The following is a 14,832-nucleotide window of genomic DNA, read 5'->3' on the forward strand; positions in this document are numbered from 1 at the left end:
CTAAATACTACCTAAAAATTTGAGAAATTTAAAAATAAAACAATATATATGTACAATTTAAAATCTAACCTAAGTCTTACATAAAAGGCAGTTTTCACATTTACTATCAGTCAATTTAGAAACAAGGTCTATTCTACGTATGTTACATTTAAAAGATGATATGGATGTCAGTTCTCTTACATTTCTTGGTACAATTGCCCATATTTTGGGTCCCATATATCTAAGCGAATGTTTTCCAAAAGTGACAGTATTAAATCTAGGTATACCAAAATCATTATTACGCAGTGTGTACCTAAGTTGTGGAATTTGAAAAAGGCTACATATGTAATTAGGAGATAAATTGTTCTTTACCTTATACATAAGAATGGCTATATCCTGTAGTCTTCTGTTCTGCAGTGTACTTAGGTTAGCCATGTCTAATAATTTATCATAACTACTCCCCTTATCACAGTAAACTGCCCTAAGTGCCCTTTCTTGAATACGTTCCAATTTTCTAGTATCACTCGCCCTACAAAAATGCCAGACAAGATGGCTGTATGTTAAATACGGAAGAATGGCTGCCTTAAACAACTTCAGCTTGGTGTCTGTTGGTATCATATTCCTGAGCCTCATCAGGACTCCAACACGCTGGCTACTCCTCTTACAAATGTTAGCAATGTGTTCATCAAATTGAAGCCTATTGTCTATATATACCCCAAGAAGTTTTAAACACTTGGTAGATTTAACTTCATTGTCATCAATTATAATACTATCCATATCATTATTTTTATTCCCAAGTGTCATTGTCTGATACTTGTCATAGTTCCCTTTTAAGAAATTCGATCTATACCATCTGGAGGCTAATTCGGCACTTGCTATTAACTTATCATGCACCTCAGTAACATTACTGCCTGCAGCATGGAACTGGTGGTCGTCTGCATACATATTGATATTAGAATTAGAATTTACACTGTATGTCAGATCATTTTGGAACATGTTCCATATCAATGGTCCAAATGCGGAGCCCTGTGGACATCCCCTTGACCCCCTCTCCCACTCACTCACTGTGGATCCCAACTTCACCCTATTGTACCGATCATTTCTCTATTTCTTTAAATAAATTCTACAATTAGTACTTTAGTCATTAGTCATTTTATTTATCATATTTAATGCATAGTACAATGAGGGCCACTAGTTTTTCATTTTTAACTGTAAAGTGTTTTTACCCTCAGTAAATAAAGTTATCTATCTATCTTATCTAGCATCCTATGTAAGAGGAGTAAAAATTAATATATAATTATACTACATTGTTTTGTTCAGCAAGAAAAATGTACTCTCACAGCACTTAATATCTACACCCAGGAGTAACAGTTAACAAATGGTAAACACCACAGCATACACTATTGTATTATGGATGCATGCAGGAGGTTCCTAAGCACGAAAGAAGTGTGAGAGTCACGCAAGGTGGTAGCTGAGAGCGACTCTTATACTAGCTTCTTGAGTGCTTAACAAACCTCCCAAGTGCATCCATAACTATATAGTGTACACTGTGGCATTTACCATTTGTTTTATAATATAACATTGATACATTGTAGTAAAAGAGTTTTCTTTCATTTAATAAATCTTATGTGATCAGAAAAAAACAAGCATTTGTGGAAAACTAGTCTTTGCATTTGCTCATGTCAGCAGCGGACACCCATGGGCAAATGGTGGATGATGAACTGACCAATCAGAGCGCACACTTTACTTTAGTTATGTTATAATGTGTTTTAGCAGACTCTCAGGGAAACATGATGAATTTGATAGGGGAAGGACAGATGGGGGGGGGGGTACTTGTGATGAGTCAGCATCCTGTTCTCAGGAGTACCTTTTCAAATAATGTGCCGTTTGTCACCAGGTATGCCTTTGGGGACTCAAGAAAACCAGCAGCAGAGTCAGCTCTTCTTATCGAAGAAATCGTCCATTCGCAGATGGCTAGCCTGGTATTTTCATTATTATTTTACTTGCTGTTTTTCCTCTCCATAGAACCTTCCTTTATGAAATGAGGCAATAAGTTCATATAGTGTATATCATTCAGGATGGTTACAAGAGTGCTGATTAACCCAGTTTGAGTGGGCATTTCTTCAGTTCGTTTTGTTTGGTAATGTTTAAGGTTATTCCTTACTGCTGACAGACTTTATCCTGGTGTCCTTGACATGAAAGTGACTTCAAGTATTGCCTCCCTTTGTGAATGGGATGCTAGTTCATTGTATGTTGTACCTTTTAGTACTTCATCAGGTTTCCCACAAAAATCACTTATATCCATTTGTTCTCCTGCCCAGAAAGATGCACTCAGGTGTGAATAAAGTGTCTCATCTAAGAACACAGAAATTGATGCTACCGAACAATAAAACCAAAACCTTTTGATGTGAAGTCCAGTGCACTGACCCATATGCTGTTGCATCTCTCAGAACTTTGTGGATGGGAGAGGGAAGTTGACAGCTCTGTGAGAGTTTCAGAAGGGGTGTACTCTGAAGTCCTAACACTGTATGATCATTCAACCTGATCTTGGCTATGAACACTATAAAAATAATGTATTGATTATGATTCAAATGGTTCTCAGTGTTGCATGCCCATATTTTACAGGTTGTACGGGCTGCAGAGGTCACAAACATGCGAGGGGGAAGGTTTATGAGTGTGGAAGACATTATCTTTTTAATGAGGAAGGACAAAGTAAGTTGAGGAATGATGATGGTTGGTATACTGCTTTGGACACTACTTAACCTTGCAGGCCACTCATTCTTTGACTAGAATTCTTACAATCTTTTTATTGTGTCAGACAATTATTTTAGAAATTTATCAGTTAAAATCTAACCCAATAAAAGCACATGTTGTGGAAACAGTCAAGACTTAATCTAAAGTACAACAATATCACCATTTTGGCTCTAAATATATGTCTGTGATATTATTTTTATTATTACTTTGAAAGGTTTTCATTGTTAATTCGCATGGCTTATAATCTAAGATTGATCTGGATTGGATTGGATTGAATAGGACACCTTCATCCAAGCTTAACCATGCTGCATGTAGACAAAAACACTTTATCAGAGCATGTTTTAATAAGTTTGGTTGCCTCAATGTGAATTATTCATGATTTTGCAGGAAAAACTCAAAAGGCTAATCAGGTATCTCAACTTCAAAGATGTGAAAAACAAAACTCAGAAACAAACCTCTCAAGATGACGATGAAGTCTTAGAAGCTGCAGGTGAAACAGTATTAGCAATTCAAAACCTTGAAAATTAAAAAGGGATATCTGTTTTGAGCCTTTTTTAACACCTATTGAGATTGATTTTTAAGTGTTTGTGCTGATTAAGTAATTACTCTGTTTTGCAGCAAGTGAAACTAAGGGTAGCAAAAAACGAAAGGTTTCTTATGACTTTGTGAGCACAATAGATCAAACTGGTAAGTGGATTGTGGACATCATTGGTCGGGACCCCATTCCTGCAAAAATCTGCACATATACAAGGCTATAGAGGTTTTGCATTGCAGCCATGTTGCATGGCAGGAACAATGAAAATACTTTGCATAAGAAAGAAATTTTTTTCCCATGGGAAAAATAATCTATCGTTCCTGCTATGCAACATGGCTGCTGTGCAAAACCTCTTATAGCAGTGGCAGATGCAGTTGCCTGATGGTCAGTGAACTGGACTCTGGGGCAAGAGGTCCAGATTTGAGATCTGATGGGGTCAATGTGTTTGTGTTCTTGGGCGAAACACTTTACTTTTACAGTGCCTCTCTTTACCCAGGAGTATAAATGGGTACCAGCAAGTTGTCAGGGAAGCCTACTGATGAAATGCTTAGGGGAAACCTTGTGGTGGACTAGCATCCCATCCAAGGGAAGTGTAGTAAATTCTCCTAGTCACTTCATGATGCATGGAAAGTGGAATAAGCTCTGGCTGGGTAGGCCAAGAGGCTTGAGTATAGACTTTATCTTCTTATGAGGCTGTAATATGGTAGTGAATAAAGGCTGATAGTTTCTAAAGAAACTGTTTGGGGCTGCGTTGGTGGGGGTAACGAAATAATTTGAATATATCAACAGTTGTTTAAAGTTGAAATGGTAAATTGGCCACCGTTATGATTATAAAAGCTGACCTTTCGAGCGTTAGCCCTTCGCCGCTCTGACGAAGGGCTAACGCTCGAAACGTCAGCTTTAATAATTTATTTATAGTAACGGTGCCAATTTACCTTTTCAACTTTGTTGATATATTCATATTATATGATAGTGTTCTCCAGAAGCACCAATGATCAGCATTTTTACTGGCTTCTCCTTTCAGAAGCATTGGCTTCTTTGATCAGACAGAGTGGTTGAAAACCTGAAATAAACTTTGACTTAACGCTGCTATGGAGAGGTTTATGGCATTGTACAATCATGGTATTTAACTTTTTTCTTTAGGTGATCTTGTAGCTTTATTTGAGGAGGATGACAATGATGAGCTGAAACAGGAAAGGAATGAGGTACAGTAGTTAGAGGTGTCATGTTTTTTCCTTCCTTTACCTTTAGGTACTATGCTTATTAGTTATTACCATGTTTTTGACCACTTTGGCCCCTCTCACAGAATCCCATAGAGACCACCCCAAAAATTTCTAAAGAGAACACCAAACTGAATGGAAAAAAACCCTACAACAAATGAAGTGTTTCAAGTGTACTACTTATGTTATATTATAACTTCTATTGTGAGTTTTTATGTTCTTGAATTTCAGTTTGTTTTTTTTTTATCTCATTCAGATTTAAACTGCCATATGATTTAAAAATTAAACTTTGCCCAGAAACAACAATTTTCTGTTTTGTTTTTTTCTTTAAACACAAAAGATGTTCATAAACTTAGCACGGGAGGTTTGACCTTTTCTGTGAACCTTCCCTGACAACTAGTTTCTTCTAATTTTCAGAGAGCTGAGCGTTTGTCAAGAACTCTTGACCCCCAACAATATTTGGAGTTTACTGAGTGTCGACAGGCTAACTTCAGTGAGTAAAATGCTTTGTTGCATTGTCACAAGAAAGAAGTGCGTGTAGAGTTAAAAACATATTGTTTAAGCAGAAGTTTACAGCTAATGGGATTTTCCTTGCAGATAAAAAAGCAGGAAAATTCAAAGAGTGGCTGGACTGTGCATCACTTATTGATATGAAACCCAACACCCCAGTGATGGAAGTATTCAGCTTCCTTGCCTATGAGACAGTGGGACAGGTGGGTTTAAGAAGAATCCAGTCAGATTTTTCTCTGCATGTATACTGGTTTGCAGTTTAAAAAAATAATAAATAAAAATAAAATAAACAGTTTAATTTGGAGAAACACTTAGCTAGAAGCTAGTTTACAGGTTTTCCATGAAACAACTTAAACAAATAATTCAAATTGAAAATAATGTTGTTAAGAATCCCAACTGGCCGAAGGCAAACCAGTTGGCTATATTACAAGCATGGCCGAGGATTTGAAACTCAGGGCTGCCATGAAACAAATCTAAGTAGTGGCCAGGGTGGGACTTGAACCCGGGAGTGACGGATTGCAAGTCCGACGCGCTGACCACTTGACCATGCTGCCTTCTTTTACAGTTTCACCAGAAAACTTTCACTGTGGTTAATTACATGACCTTTATATGCACCTAGGACTAGATTTGTGTGGTCCTCTATGGTCTTGGTGCATGTATCAAATGTAACAAAAAATTTTAGATTACATGACAACCCACCTGGCATGTCATGACATTTGCTCTGACAAAAGGGCTAACATCTAACTTCAGAAACTCTTAAAGGTTGCCAATTTACATTATCAAACCAGTTGATAAAACCAAATTGTCATATAATGACACTTGCACAACCAACCTGGCTTAAGGTGGCTCGTACCAGTTTCCTCGCGTGGGAAACAGGTTACTCTTGCGTGACGCACGCGAGAGAAACGTGCGAAAGAAGCGCGAGATCAAAAGATGAAAATTCAAAACAAAGATGGCGGCGCGTGGAATTTTTTCTACTTTTGTGAGAAGTTTACCTAAGAGCTTGTATTTGATGTGTTGAGCGGCCACTTTGAATGCAGGAGATAGAAACTAAGATAACGAAGACAATTTTCGGAGAAGTAAAGGTTGCTTCACTTCACATTTAAAAGAAATATTCAACCGATATGAAATCTTGTAACGGCGAAAAAAGAAGAACTCAAGTGAAGGATAATCTACCTGAAGTGGAAGAAGACTTTGAAACTTCAAGGAAATAATATGATATAGCCAGAAGTCATGTGTAGGATTTTTAAGATGAGCTCGGGAGGCTGTCTTTGACGGCTGTGTAATGATTTTCTTAGCAGTAAACATCTGTAATCATCAGATCATAGGTGGTCGCGCGAGCACACGCAATTGTCAGCGGGAGCTAAAACAGATCATGAGCAAATGTCGATCTTATAGAATCCAGATTTTTAAATGCGCGAAAACGCGCGTGGAAATTGCTAAACTCACGAAAGCTATTGCATGAAAACAAGTCTGGTGACCCCTTCTTTTTATTGTTCCAATATGATAATAACGTCGAAAGGAATCATCAGAAAAAAAACTAGAAAATTCTATGGAAGGAAATTTGCAATGTGTGAAAATTGCCCTTTTTGTAGATTTTCTGAAATTCCGCTCCATATAATTTTTTAAAAATCTTTGTGTATTTTCCTTTTCAAGTGCCAAAAGCAATCACTGAAAAAAATCAGGGGGTCACCGGGTTAGTTTTCGAATTATTTAAGCCACAAGCTAAAAAATGCGTCTGAATAAGCCTATGAAAGCATTGCCATGGAAACTGCTAGTGACGAAATGACACTTATTTTTGGATAACCAATGATTATGTAATTCAACCCCGTAAAAGTGTTCAACTGGCCTTAGTCAGTCTTTCTGTTGTATTCTTTCAAAGTTACAAACCATCAAAAAGATGAAAACCGGTACGAGCCACCTTAATCCGGCTGGCCTGGCTCATGTTGTGAGCACTTTCCTTGCCTTTGTTTAGTTTAACACAAATAATGAATTCCATTATTTATTGTTTTTCCAGGTAATTAAGTTTTTAAGTTCCACTGCATATAGTATATTGGGCTTCTAATCAAGGGGTCTAAGTGTGGGTGTTGTGTAAAGCCTTAAAGACAGATTTCTTATGTTGGCAGATAGTTGACTTGGCATTACTAGTAAAGAAAGATTTGGAGGCTTCTGATGCATTGACTCAAGCTATGCCACCTGTCTCTATCCTGTCAGAGAGCCAATCATCTGTTGTTACACCTGGAAGTGCAACATCTACCCCCTCTACTCCAAACCACACTCCACCTGGAACCCCTACCACACCCACTACCCCTTTCCTTCCAAGTCCCACCTCAAGTGTGTCTAGCACTAGTGGAATTTCATCAGCTTCACAAAGTACAACAACTGTACCAGCAAAACCTAAGAGCAAAAAACGAAAAATTAAAGTAAGTTTGGTGTATGGTATTAAGGTGTTATTAAAGCTGCTTTTCTGCAGTCTTCTGTCCATTTTAAGGTTTTAGTAGGCCTGTTAGATTTTTAGTCACAACTGCTTGTTATGACCGAGAAAAAAATAATATTGAAACCTTTGAATAGGAGAGAGAAATAAAGAACAGCAAGCATCAAAGTTTGGTTTTCAAGTATGGCCAGAGATGTTTCCCAAGAAAGACTGCAGCCTGAATATATAAATAGTGGCTTTTTGTTTGTGATTTAGAATGTACTGATATTTCCTTTATTATACAGGTGGGCCAGATACAAGCTGTAAAATTTGTTTTTTAAACTTTCTCTGCAAGGGTGAAATTTTTAGCCCTTTAGCTAAGGGAGTTGGGTAATTTTCAATAGTCTATCTTTGTTTTTCTGTGTTTAAAAGTCTTTGCAGCAGTGCTGTTACTTGCATTTCAGGGATCAGCTGCAAGCCTTTTATACAGTAGTGATGATTGTATTCAACCTCAACACATCAGAGAAGCCATTAGAAGATATAATCATTTCATTGGACCCATGACTCCTTTTTCTGTAAGTTTGGTTTGTTGTGAAGAATTCAAATTTCCTGATTATAATAACTTGAAAAAATACAAAGGTCTTTTCAGTTGGACCTGACCCTGCACAAACTTAACCCTCTTGCTTCCATGAGTGACCAAGACAGAATTTCTCCTTACAATACTGATACACTATCTAGCAGATAAGTGATGAGAATAAAGAAAAATATCAACAGTGGATTATTAGTTGATCCATGACCAAATTCTTCTAACACCCTAAGAGTTGTAGGATAGACAGTAATGAGAATTACTTTTGAGATCCTGAGTGAAAGGGTTAAGCCTTGTTCAAACGGTCACAAAGGTTGAGGATAGTTTTAACTGTCAAGTGTTTTTTAGCATGGTCTATCATCAACTATCCTCAATTATCACGCAGTTTTGACATGTTCAAATTTGATGTGACGGTTTTGGTCGTTTAAACCAGAAAATGATAGTGTATGAGGGTTTTTCAGTCAGCAGTTTTGCCTAAAACCAAAATGCATGGCAAATGGTAAAATGACTAAAATAGCTGACAAAATTTTGCAAAATGTCTGGTAGTTCATTCTTATCAACTCCCAGTAGGCTTCAGTATCCTCTACTCACAACTCAACTAAAATTTCAAATTGCCACTAAAATTGCTGATCTCAGCATGCACTATATTTGCGTACAATTTCATGATCTTGTCATGTGATTTTTGTAGACACGCAATCATTAACTATCATGAACTGTTTGAATGCAAACGTGATAGTGAGTGATGGTGAATGATAGCTGAAACTATCATCAACTATCATGACCGCTTGAATAGGGCTTTACCAGCATTAACTAACTTACCAATGATTTACTTTTTCATTTCTGGTGTCTTCTTCCCATTATAACCATTCTTAGACTACTTTTCTATTTTCCAGCAAATTGACAAAACACGTTTCTGTAGCTTTCTGATACTTAAAAAACACTTTTTTCTCAGTCACATGCAAGGCCATCACCTGGCTATAGAACATTGTGCTGCTAGATGGAAGATCATGAATCAGCTGTAGCATCTGAACCCAAAAGACTTTGTACGTACTGGATGCAGTTTTTCAAACACTAACTTTCTCGACACACTGTACAGTTGTAATGACAATCACTTATTTAATTGATATTTTCATTAAAGAATATAGCCATCAAATTTGTATATTATGTGAGAGGTATATAAATGTGTTTTGTTGCTCCAAGATGTCTTTGACTTTTAATTAATGTCTTAAAAAGTTATATTCTACCTACTTCAGTCTCATTGTTTCCTCCTAGCCTTGGCAAACTCAACACAGAATTGTTCAAAGCACATGCAGTGGGAAGAGTAGAAATGATAATATTCTCCTATAAGCAGATTGAGAAAATCCAAAAAACACGACGGGGAGATGGGTGTAGAATGTAAAAAAAACAAAGTTTGACAGTGGTAGCCTTTGATTATGAAATACAAGTACTATGTGTGAGAACTGTCTCATTGTTTCCCCCTAACTTGAGCAAACTTAGCACAGAATTGTTCAAAGTGGATGCAGTGGGAAGAGTTAAAAGTTATTATATTCTCCTTATAGGCAGATTGAGAAAATCTGAAAAACAGGACAGGGAGATGGGTGTAGAATATAAAAAACAAAAGCAGCACACAAAGTTTGACAGTGGTAGTCTTTGATTATGAAATACATCAATTCCAGAATGATAAGGAGATGCCATTCCTAGTTTGTCCTTTTACCCTCACTCTTGGCACAAGTGTCAAGGCCAAATATAATATATAGATTTAGCCAAGCCTAAAAGCAGAGCTCCCAAGTTTGTAATATTAATGATAACATAAAAGATGTGCATTTGCCAAGACTTGCCTGAGACACCCCTCCCTTCATTTTGATAGTCTCCCCCACCCTACCCATGCAATCTGAAGGCACATACGTACGTATGTACGCTCAGTCAGTCACGTGACAACCAAACGAAAAGAAGTTGACCTTATTCGATGGGTAAGGGGCTCAGCCCCATGCGCGCACGGGAGCCCCGCTATCAAGATGCAACTGACGTCAACTATTTAAAGAATTTTTGACAATGTTTAAATCTGTATTTTCCATTATTTACAAAATATAAAAATTCTAACACTTGGTTTCAACCTTCTTGTTCTCTATTGATGGAGAACAAGACCTGCCACTGTGACTGTCTCATGAATAGTATTGAAATAGTTAGAATGTCATTAACTCTTAATAAATACTGTTCAAGTATTGTACTACGTTTGTACAATGAACAATTTTCTTATGGTCAAGTGAGAAGCACAGCTTAAGGAGGAAGCAATAGTGCTTCTTTCAGCATTCTCTTTTGTTCTGGGTTGAGTTGGTTTGGGAATTCAATGTTAAATTGAATTATTAGATCTCCCCTTGTGTTCGGATCCTTGGAGATTGGCATTCCCTCAGTAGGGACTACTTTTTGATAGCCAGGTCTGAAATCAAAAGCATCAGCATTATTTTCAACCTTAACAGTGTTACCAATTCTATTATAATTAATTGTTATAGGACTAGGTCCTGGAGCTGAGGGGCATGTAACCTATAAGTTTTTTTTTTGTCATATTTCCCTCACAGCTGACAGTTTGCTGCTCTTTATCTAAACTCCTGATTGGAGAGGGGCACTGAGGGAGTAAAGCATCTCGCCCATCAAGAAAACCTGATGACCTCACCAGGGTTTAAACCTGAATCTCTAACAATTAACAGATAGAAATAGGTGGTAAATTTTAAGATCACTTTTTTGCAAACAAGGATGTTATGTGCCCATCGCCATCTTGGGACAACAAAGAAATTGATATCTGTAGCTCTGCCATTAGGAGATGTGAATCCTTGGGGTGACCCTGGTTATTTTTATCGGTTCCTTGCTCATTCAAATGAATAAAATTCACTTCTAACCAATCAATATTTCTTAAAAAAATCAATCTAGCACAGTGGTTGAAAAAATCCAAAAGTGTCTCTCTATTTCATAACTGCTAGATGACTTAAAATTACAATGTTATTTTAACATTATCCATGCGATGACAATACATGTACATGTACATGTAGCATAATTATTTAAGTATAATTAGGATAAAAAAACTTACTTAACAATGTCATTGATTGGAATGCTTATGAGTCGTCCATCCAGGGTTGGAACATCCACTACACATCCAGTCAATGCCTGGTAGTTAAAAAAAATATGTTTTCTTTAAATAGGTTACCAATATCAACATCCCAAAGTTAATAAATCAGAAAAATGATCACTTTGTTGCAGCATGAACATTATGGGTGGATAACACATTGCAAAATGTAGGTAATTAAGTATTGTCAATAATAACTTGTGTCCCCTTCATTAATTACAGCACACATAAAAATGTGCTAAAAGCACATGGTGATTATAGCAAGATATAGGGTAATCTTTAATAAATCAGAGTGCACATATCTTGAGCAATTATACTGACTGTCAGTGTGGTTGATGATTGGTTCTCAGTCAACTAAGAGTTGGCTTGATTAAGATACTGGCTGGCCAGCAACATCAAGACCTGCACTGGCAATCGTTGAGTTTTGGCAATCCATAGGTTGGCCAGTCCATGATCAAAACTTAATTCACAGACTATCAGCCTATTACTGATTGACTATTGACCCACACATCAATATACTACCAATATAGGTTGCCTAAGTGGTACCCATTGTGGGATTTGGACACAGGGTCAAGGAGAAACAAGTAGTATTCTTTTGAAAGAATAATGTTGAGTTACCTTTCCAAGGGGGACTGTAGCAGTATAGATGAGGTTATCATTATCACGTTTGAAGACTGGGTGAGGCTTGTCTTTCACAATGAACACAATGTCAGCTGATGTAGAGGAGGATAGCACACAATAAATCAAGGGAATAAAGTTGTATCTAGAATTATAACTTACATTATGTTCGTAGCATGATTTTGTGGAAATACTCTGCTTCTTGGAATCAACGAGGACAGTTCTAAAGGAACTGAACTAAAACATTGAATTCAATTTGTTCATCTTGTCAGGGAGCTATTAATGAGAAATCACTTCAAGGAGAAACTGATAACATTCATGTAAAGTTCCCTTATTGCCTGCAGGAAGGGGATGACACAGTATTTACCTGGAATATTGTTTGGACCCTGATCTCCTTCTTTAGGAAATGTAATTTTTGTCCCAGCTCTCCAACCTGGTTTGACATTGATTGTCAAAATTTTGTCACGGATGTTTGATGTGTGCCCATCTTCATTCATTACCTGTCAGCACAAATGTTTGTTTATTATATCGATATTTCCCTAACTTTTCACTGAACAATTTTTTAAAAGAATTAAAAGAAAACATTCAGATTACACTTTTTAGCACCAGAAAACAGGTGCCCCTACAAAGTCAATCATAGTGTCACAAAATTTTACTTTTTTGAAATACATTTTTGACATGTTTTTTAACAACAACAGTAAGTAAGATTGTGAACAGTATACTTTATCCTTAGTTCATGAGTGCTGAAATTGTTGTAACAAGACTGCATTCATCACTCAGGCACTTCTATCAACTAACTAAATGGTGACACACAATCATTCAACCTTATAATGCTATACTAGTTGAATTGTTCTGATCTAGAATTGCTAGTGACTATTTTACAAGAGAAATGATTACACTGTACATGTTCCTCCTTTGTTTAGAGTTGAGTTAGAAGTAGAGAAACATCCTAAAATGAAAGAAAATTATTTTATGACAGAAATCTATTTTTCCCAGAAATATCCTGCTATTTTTAGCCTTAGTAAAAATTAACCAACACCTTTAGCTCTTACCCTTCTGGAAATTTTCATTTTCTTGACACATCCTTTATAAACTTCTTCCAGTGTAAGGTAAAGTTCTCTTTCAATGGGTGGATCTTGCTTACGACGACCTCTGCCATGAATTCCACCAAACCCAACTTCTGGATCATATGAGTCAAATAATTCTGGAAAAAAGAAAGATCAAGATATCCCGATGAAAACTAACTGCAGGCAACTTTACTGCATACAAGTGCCTTAATGGATAGTTTGTACCAATAGCTCAATGTAACATTAATTAAACCAAAATTTTTATTTCAAATATGATTTGCAGATTCAGAAAAAATCATGAGCCTTTTTAAAGGCCTCTTCATTCAAAAATTAAATAACAATGAAAGAAATAAAAGAGCAATGCTCAATGTGGAAAAGTATTTTTCTAATAAACATAAACAAAAACTTGCATACCAGCAAAAGGATTGTCTCCCCCAAAAAACTCTCTAAAAACTCGATCAGCATCTCCATGGAATGTGTATCCTACAGTCCATCCATCTACGATGAAGACATCAACATGCCTTTAGGATGAATTACCCGTTTCTTATACAGTTAAGTCTTATAGTTAAACCCATTAATTCCCCGAGATCTAGTTAGTAATTCTCCCAATGAGCTGCCATACATTCTCTTCTAAAGCTGTTAAAAAGAATTTAGTGCTTTGTCAACTAAGAGTACATGCTGTCCAGTTGATAAGTAATGTTTTTCTGTTCTTGGAACCTGTCTACCAGGGAAATATTTAATTGTAACAGAGGTGACACATTCATTTGTAGGGTTGTAGATCAACTCAACTTTATGAAACATACTGTGTTTTTCTCTTTTTGTCAGTTTATGGCAGTTTCATTCAATTTTGTACTGATTTAGATTATCCATTCCCTTCATTTTCCTTTCACAGGGATACACATGCATTTAAAGTTTCCAAGTAAACAAAGACATCTTTCTTTACTATGAGGTCATCCTAACCCTTGCAGTACTCACGAATGTATATTTAACAATGATTCCACGAGCGCGCATTGGATATGAGATGATAGATTGCCAACAAGGTGCATGGCACCGAGTTGGCTATAATCATGTCATATCCAACAAGCGCAAGTAGAATAATTGTTTTTTTAAAAACGCCCCTGAGAAATTATTATTTTGAAAGAAGAAACCAGATTTTTTAGCTCCCTTTTGATTTTAAGCTGATGCGTACACTTACCATATTTGTAGATTATGGTAATTGGCTGATATACCATAATGGCTAAGCCAATAAAAAGTCTTGAATTGCCTTCTCCAATGATCTAGTTTTTAATAATTACAGTTATCTACCTTTTTCAGGAACTCCTCCTTTGAGACCTTCCTCCCCAAACTGGTCGTAAATTGCCCTCTTCTTAGCTGTAATGAGATCATATGGGTCACACTCTAGTTACGTAATACTAGTAAAAAGGGATCAGTGTTTTGCTCCGACGAAGGGCTAACGCTCGAAACGTCAGCTTTTGTAATCGTTACGGTGGCCAATTTACCATTTCTACTTTGTTGATATATCCAAATTATTATAGTGTTTTGCAATGTCTATTTGTCAAGGCCCAAAGAGTACAGTTACCTTTTTAAGTTCACTACACGAAGAACGGCTTAAACGTTTGAGCTGTAATTTTTATTGCGGCACATTTAAAGCAGCATACTATTTTAATACTCACGATCGCACAACACATCATAAGCTTCCGAAACTTGTTTGAATCTCAGATCTGCCCCTGGCTCTTGGTTCTTGTCTGGGTGAAACTTCAGTGACAACTTGCGATAGCTGGCGATGGAAATTTTGACTAATCAAAACCTCTCTTAGTAAATTAAAGATAATTATAAGATTTTTAAGTCAATTAACTTACGATTTTTTGATATCTGCATCAGTAACCTTTCTTGTAAGCCCTAAAACAGCGTAGTAATCTTGACCCATCCTTTCAACTGTGGAGAGTATTGCGAAAAATATGGCGATCTGTGAAACTGGTTGTCGTGGAAACGATACATGCTAAGGGACGAGAAGGAATGAAACTAATGAGAG

General features: G+C 36.7%; 2 protein-coding genes across 2 annotated transcripts in view; one reads left to right on the forward strand and one right to left on the reverse strand.

Annotated features, from left to right (window-relative positions):
- LOC111342490 (transcription initiation protein SPT3 homolog) overlaps positions 1-9,196 on the forward strand; it is a 16,380-nt gene extending 7,184 nt beyond the window's left edge. Inside the window, exons 3-12 of the mRNA XM_022949577.2 lie at positions 1,877-1,961; positions 2,605-2,691; positions 3,121-3,223; positions 3,352-3,420; positions 4,412-4,473; positions 4,906-4,981; positions 5,086-5,201; positions 7,125-7,421; positions 7,876-7,986; positions 8,950-9,196. Coding sequence (XP_022805312.2) covers positions 1,877-1,961; positions 2,605-2,691; positions 3,121-3,223; positions 3,352-3,420; positions 4,412-4,473; positions 4,906-4,981; positions 5,086-5,201; positions 7,125-7,421; positions 7,876-7,986; positions 8,950-8,994 — 1,051 coding nt within the window. The 3' untranslated portion in view covers positions 8,995-9,196. The remainder of the gene's footprint in view (positions 1-1,876; positions 1,962-2,604; positions 2,692-3,120; positions 3,224-3,351; positions 3,421-4,411; positions 4,474-4,905; positions 4,982-5,085; positions 5,202-7,124; positions 7,422-7,875; positions 7,987-8,949) is intronic.
- On the reverse strand, positions 8,950-14,805 carry LOC111342491 (dnaJ homolog subfamily B member 13). Its single transcript, XM_022949581.2, has 9 exons — positions 14,660-14,805; positions 14,474-14,577; positions 14,106-14,171; positions 13,215-13,298; positions 12,786-12,937; positions 12,101-12,233; positions 11,734-11,828; positions 11,080-11,156; positions 8,950-10,434 (listed from the first exon to the last, which is right to left on the reverse strand). The coding sequence occupies exons 1-9, from the start codon at positions 14,725-14,727 to the stop codon at positions 10,275-10,277; spliced, it is 939 nt and encodes a 312-aa protein (XP_022805316.2). The 5' UTR covers positions 14,728-14,805; the 3' UTR covers positions 8,950-10,274.
- Positions 14,806-14,832: the final 27 nt, after the last annotated feature.

This window comes from Stylophora pistillata, chromosome 8 (assembly GCF_964205215.1).
Source record: "Stylophora pistillata chromosome 8, jaStyPist1.2, whole genome shotgun sequence".
Taxonomy (NCBI): Eukaryota; Metazoa; Cnidaria; class Anthozoa; order Scleractinia; family Pocilloporidae; genus Stylophora; species Stylophora pistillata.